The sequence below is a fragment of the Corticium candelabrum genome, chromosome 13 (assembly GCF_963422355.1).
Source record: "Corticium candelabrum chromosome 13, ooCorCand1.1, whole genome shotgun sequence".
In the NCBI taxonomy this organism is placed as follows: Eukaryota; Metazoa; Porifera; class Homoscleromorpha; order Homosclerophorida; family Plakinidae; genus Corticium; species Corticium candelabrum.
The window spans coordinates 7,439,627-7,446,355 of NC_085097.1; the positions used below are offsets into that span (position 1 = coordinate 7,439,627).

The 6,729-nt window shown below is 42.8% G+C and overlaps 1 protein-coding gene across 1 annotated transcript; it reads left to right on the plus strand.

Annotated features, from left to right (window-relative positions):
- Nucleotides 1-1,769: 1,769 nt before the first annotated feature.
- Nucleotides 1,770-3,934, plus strand: LOC134189011 (zinc finger protein 862-like). Its single transcript, XM_062657239.1, has one exon. It carries the CDS (start codon nt 1,893-1,895, stop codon nt 3,831-3,833), a length of 1,941 nt encoding a protein of 646 aa, XP_062513223.1. The 5' UTR covers nt 1,770-1,892; the 3' UTR covers nt 3,834-3,934.
- Nucleotides 3,935-6,729: the final 2,795 nt, after the last annotated feature.

Sequence of the window (6,729 nt, forward strand, 5' to 3'; positions counted from 1 at the left end):
AGACTTGGTCGTTATTATTTGTCACAACACAAGTTGGTGGCTCACATAGCAACGACATATTCGATGACAATGATGCAAACATATCTGATGAGATAGATGAATATTAATTGCGTTGATTTGAAAAATTCACTGTATAATTATGGTATGCTGGTGAGCAAGTTTTAAGGCCATTTCCAGCGAGACTTCTAAATGGATTTCTACGGTTCTTCATGCACTAAATTCAATATGGAAAATTAGGTACGAGTATACGACTGGACGTGAGAATGAGAATGGGCAAGGCCACATCTCAACTTAATTAAGCTTGTCATGGCCGGGAACCACCTAAATCAAGAGGCCAAATACACCTCTGAACACATGTTGCAAACAATAGAAACAAACACTACTCTCAATACACATTACTTTAATTCATTCAATAGATGCATTGTTTACTATTACACACACATACAGTCATGTACTCACCTAATGATGTTCATCCAGTCAATGATGGAATAAATGAGAGCAAGAGAAACATGAGAAACAGTGTGAGACAACACAACACCAACACTCAACTGTCACACACTCACCCCAAACTGTGATATAAGAGAAAAGACGCTAGTTAGTTAAACAGTCACTCTCATGTCACACTACACTAACACACAAGACACATCACCAATTCCTCTACCATCCTCATGCACTTACCAATTCATCACATTTCACAATAATTACTTGTTGTAATAAATTGTATTAAGATAAACAAAAAACATTGATATCTATTAGTTAAACATGCCACCTTCTCCACACCCTTAATTAACAATCACATTTTCTGCAAGTCACATTTGTAATGCAGTTCAATACATCAATAGTTGTTCTGAAACACTGAATTCAAAACAATGGAACAGCAAAAAGATATGCAACACATGTACAAAGCATGTACACATGTATGCATGCATGTGTGCTCACAACACGCACGCACACACACACACACACACACACACACACACACACACACACACACACACACACACACACACACACACACACACACACAAACGAACAAACAAACACACACAGGATGGAAAATGGATAAGGAGCTGACGTTATACACAGTCACGACCCGTGCAGGTGGCTGAGCTCATGTGCACTACGTAGTAGCGATGGGTCGTGCTATGCAATCTCCTAGAGCGTGGCAAGGTACTAGCAAGAGCATCGACTGTGATGCCAACTGAAGTGTGGGCACACAAAGTCCCACTAGCAGGGTTCTGCCCACATGGGGCGGTATGGGGCAAATCGACCCATACTCCCCATTTTTGAACCCATATGAGCTGCTTTTTTACCCATATGAATAAAATTGCCGCGAGCATACAGGCAACACATAAGCGTACAGAGAGCACGCTACCTTATTTAAATCGAGGCGGCTGTCGCAGAGCGTACACATTTCTCATGGAGGTCGTGTACGGGAATCTTTTGCCACATCACGTGATTCTCTCCTGCTTGTTCACGTGATTTTTGCGGAGCTTCTTCTTTCACTCATGTCTCTCCTGCGATACTTTCGAAAGCGATCTCGAATCGAGGAATCGGATTCTTCTGAAAGTGAAGACGAAAAACAGCCTCAAATCTCCCAAGTTCGTTTGGTCTCTGATCAAGAATCCAACGACGACGAAGGCTCGTCGCAGTTCTGCGGCGACCCTATCAACGACGATAACGACGAAGACGGTGAGCTTATCGACGACGATAACGACACGGACAGCGAGCTTATAGACGACGACGACGCCGCCGAGAATGCGATTCAAGTAGCGGCGTCTACTTCGAGTCATCCTACTTCTAAGAGTTCGAATTCGAAGCGATCGTCCCGATTTCGAATTGAGTGGCTGACGGGGAGAAGCTGGCTTAAGTACGATCGTTCTACAAGGGGTATGACGTGTAATATTTGCCAGAAGCACTGCTCTGGAGCTCGGCCATTCAAGCACGAATCATGGCTAAAGAAGCCCTGTACGCGATTGCGGCTTGAAAGTATAATTAGACACGAAGAATGCGAGTCACATATCACGTGTGTGAGGTTGGAGCGTCTCGCTTCCAAGCCAAACGTTGCGTCTGCTATCCATCCTGTTGTTCCTGCTCAAGGAATCGAGCAAGCAATTGGTTGTCTCTATTTCATTGCTAAGCGGCGTTTGGCTCACACTACCAATTTTGAACCGATCCTAGATCTGGCTTCGTGGTTGGGAGTAGAAATTAAAAGCAAGATTAGAGTAGCTAGAAATGCTATCTACACCAGTCATAAATCGATACAAGAGATGCTTTACGTCATATCTGAGCTCCTTGAAAAAAGATCTCTCGACGAATTGAAAGATTCTGAGCATTTTGCTTTAATGTTTGACGAGACGACGGATTGCACTACGCAAGAGCAGCTGGCAATTCACGGTCGCTACATTGATAATGCTACAGGAGAACTCAAATGCACTTTCTTAAAAGTAGTGGACTTATTGCAACCCGAAGTTGAGAGCGCTGCTGCAGGCGGGAATAGCTGCATTAGAGCAGGAGCAGAAACTATTACACGTCGCATCGAAGAGTTTATTGAGGTTTCGGGCGTAGACCGTAGAAGACTTAGAGGAATTGGAACAGACGGTGCATCGACAATGGTTGGTTGCAGAAACGGTGTAGTTGCTAGGCTAAAACGCACGGTTCCTACTGCTGTTGGAGTCCACTGTGCGGCACACCGACTGAATCTTGCATCAACTCAGGCATCAAAGGCAGTGCCATACGTCAAAGCATTTGACAATATTCTTCGTCAAATTTTTGATTTCTTTGACAATAGTGCCGTTAGGACGGCAGGGTTGGAAGCAATCCAGGCGCTGCTTCATGAAAAGGGAAAAATGGTTGCACCTTGCGCAACAAGATGGCTGAGCATCGAGCGAAGTGTCAGCCGTCTTAAAGCCTGCTTTGCATCTGTCAGCGTCAGTCTCCAGCGAGAGGCGCAGGAGAGACACGACGCTAGAGCTTTGGGCATTAACGCAATGATAACAAAGCACAAGTTTATAACGACCATGCTCTTAATGTGCGATGCTTTGCCGCACGTTTCGCGCCTCTCAAAAATATTTCAACATGAACACTGCGATTATAGCAGTATTCCAGGAGCGCTTTTGTTGACGAAGGAGGCTCTTAAGCGACTAAAAACTGTCGACGGTATGCATCTTCGCCAATTGCCGGAATTTTTGGAGAAACTGAAGTCATCGGGGATCGTTATTACACGTGACCCGAATGACAATGAAATGACTTTCACAAATAACATCAAAACACCTTATCTCTCCAGCCTGCTCTCTAACATCGAAAAAAGATTTGAAGATCAAGGAGTAATGACGTCCTTTACCGTCTTCAATCCGGATGCGTTGCCATTGCCTGATTCTGGAGAAGAGTTTGCCGAGTACGGCAACGGTGAAATAGAAAAGCTCTTCACTCATTTTCATCCTTCTGACGTAGACGAATTTGTTGAGGAAAGCCTTGAGGAATGGTCAAGCTACAAGGAGCGTCTAGCGATAAATAGGAGAGAATCGGCGTCATACACTTGCAAAGAAGTTCTGGACGATCTATGCGGTGACTTATCAACCAAAAGAATGTTTCCCAAGCTTTCATCAATAGCATGCATTTGCAGAGTTATTCCGATGCACACAGCCAGTGTTGAGCGCACTTTCTCTCAACTAAACTTGATAAAAACGGATATACGAAATCGAATGAGCGAAAGAACCCTGGACGCACTGCTAAGAATTGCCGTAAACGGTCCTTCTTTGGAAAATTTTCCCGTGAAAGATGCTGCGAAACTGTGGGCTCTAAAGAAGAATCGCAGACTTTCGGTAAAATAAAGCATGTCGATAAGCGTTTGGATTTTTGAAATAAATGTGAAAAATGGAGTCAAAATTTATCCGTAAAAACCACGCCCCCAAAAATTTTTCACGGGGCTTCGCCCCCGAACCCCCATCGCTCATGACCCATACAAGAAAAAACCACGGCAGAACCCTGCACTAGGAGCTCAAAATGGCTGGTAAAATTTGTCACATTTGGGAGCCTTTGCCACCCTCAGGCATAAACCAGCTACTCATTTATACTCCTGAGTTGAGAGAAGCAATTGTGTGTAACTTTCTTTCCTAGGGAAAATATGCTATAGCTCACCATCACTGTAACTTGGAACTTGGAACCCTGATTAATACTACATGTACACACTTTCTATAGAATGACACTCTAACCAAATAAGCTATAGTGCGTGCGTGCACATATACACACACACACACACACACACACACACACACACACACACACACACACACACACAATGGACAAATGGATATGCCCTTCGGAAAGTTCCAAAGATAGCACCCCCTGCCTATTTCTAGGTAGAGACCCGGTGCTACTCGGAGTTTTAGGCCGCGTTCACGAACCCTTGATGCGTGGCCAGAGCATCAATAGGCACTGACTTTGGCGCAGCCGCGGGACTGGACCTCAAGTCCACCCATACCCGTACATACTCCGTGATGTTCTGCCAAGCCACCGGTATAGTCCACCCCAGTCAAAGACCAGGTACTCATTTATACTCCTGAATCGAGAGAGGCAATTGTGTGTGACGTATGTACTCGTCCACGAACCTACGACCTCAACGTCCCAGATGTCACTATTCTCCAAATGCAACTCTCTTACCAACTGAGCTACAGATGCAACACATACACACACACACACACACACACACACACACACACACACACACACACACACACACACACACACACACACACGAGGTGTACCTAGGCCAGATCTAAGTGTGCCATGGAACTACCCAAACTAATGGGTGTGTCCAGTTGTTTGGAAACTAATTTCCAGTTCTATAACTTAGTAACTGTGTAATGAAGTGTCATTCAAGCAGTCAAGAAACACAAGACAAATTTTTAGAGAAAAACAATAGCAACAACTTTAGGTGAACATTCAGAGAAATCCGTTTTGCCAAGTTGTAGACCTTCTTCCATTCACACAACTTTAGACTTGGTCGTTATTATTTGCCCAATTACTGTCACAACACAAGTTGGTGGCTCACATAGCAACAACATCTTAGATGACAACAATGCAAACATATCTGATGAAGTAAATGAATATTAATTGCCTTGATTTGAAAAATTCACTGTATAATTATGGTATGCTGGTGAGCAGCTTTCAATGTCATTTTCAGTGACACTCGTAAATGCATTTCTAGGCATCTTCGTGCTTTAAAATTCAATATGGAAAATTAGGTACGAGTATACGAATGAACATGAGAATGAGAATGGGTACCTTAAGGCCACATCCTAACTTAATTAAGCTTGTCACAGCGGGGAACCACCTAAATCAAGAGACCAAATACACCCTTGCATACATGTTGCAAACAATACAGACAAACACTACTCTCAATACTCATTATTTTAATTCATTCAATAGATGTATTGCTTACTATTACACACACATACAGTGATGTACTCACCGGCTGATGTTCATCCAGTCAATGATGGAATAAATGAGAGCAAGACAAACATGAGAAACAGTGTAAGACAACACAACACCAACACTCAACTGTCACACACTCACCTCTTCCTGTCATATAAGAGGAAAGACACTAGTTAGTTAAACAGTCACTCTCATGTCACACTACACTAACACACAAGACACATCACCAATTCCTCTACTATCCTCATGCACTTACTAATTCATCACATTTCATCATAATAACTTGTTGTAATAAATTGTATTAAGATAAATAAAACACATTGATATCTATTAGTTAAACATGCCAACTTATCCACATCCTTAATTAACATTTACATTTGTAGTGCCCACCCAAAACCTTAGTTAATCATTGCATCAATAGTTGTTTCAAAACACTAAAATTCAAGACAACATAAGAGTAAACTGTATGCAAACCAACCATCAACTGCCCATCTATAACGATGACGGCGTCCAGCAAAAAAGAGTAAAGCAATACAACAAGTTAAATCAGGAAATAGTCTATGATGTATCAGTATCAGCAGTGAGAGTCATGATGCCAGGTCTGTTGTTTTTCTTCTTTCAAACTGATGTCACGTGTTTAAGTTAATTAACACAAACTCCCACAACTCCAGGGAAACAACACAAATGCCAAATAAATTGCTCCCATTATATGTGACCAAGTCACGTCTTATCTTGCAGCTATTTTGACTGTCCCATTGGACTTCGTCACTTTGAAGATGTTGCTGCTGTTACAGAAAACAGGTGTAGCGAACGTGGCAACCATTTGATACGCATACACAAGCAAACAAAGGTAACTGTATTTTAAAGACCCGGATATACTCAAAAATATCTTGTTCTTATCAACATCTCCGGTAATAAACAACATACTTCATGCATACCGTCTGAGGTCAGTAATGGGCAGATATAAATTTGGTGTAACATCTAATGTGTCGTTCTAGAAAAATTCACGTGCAAGTGAGGGCGAGTTCGATCGGCAAGAAATTGGGTTGTCCCAAGAGAACTCTGGAAGACAACGACTCAATCAATTCGGTGTGCATGAGCAAAATTTGGTGGTGCTGTGACTCACTGTTTTGAAGATATTCTGGTACATAGACAAAGAAGGACACACAAATGAGTATGGATGGATGGATAATGAGCTGCCGTTTACGGTTACACCCCCAAGCCAGATGGCTGGGTTCCTGTGCACTATGCCAAAGCTATGGGCCGTGCTAAGCAATCTCCTGGTACCTAGCT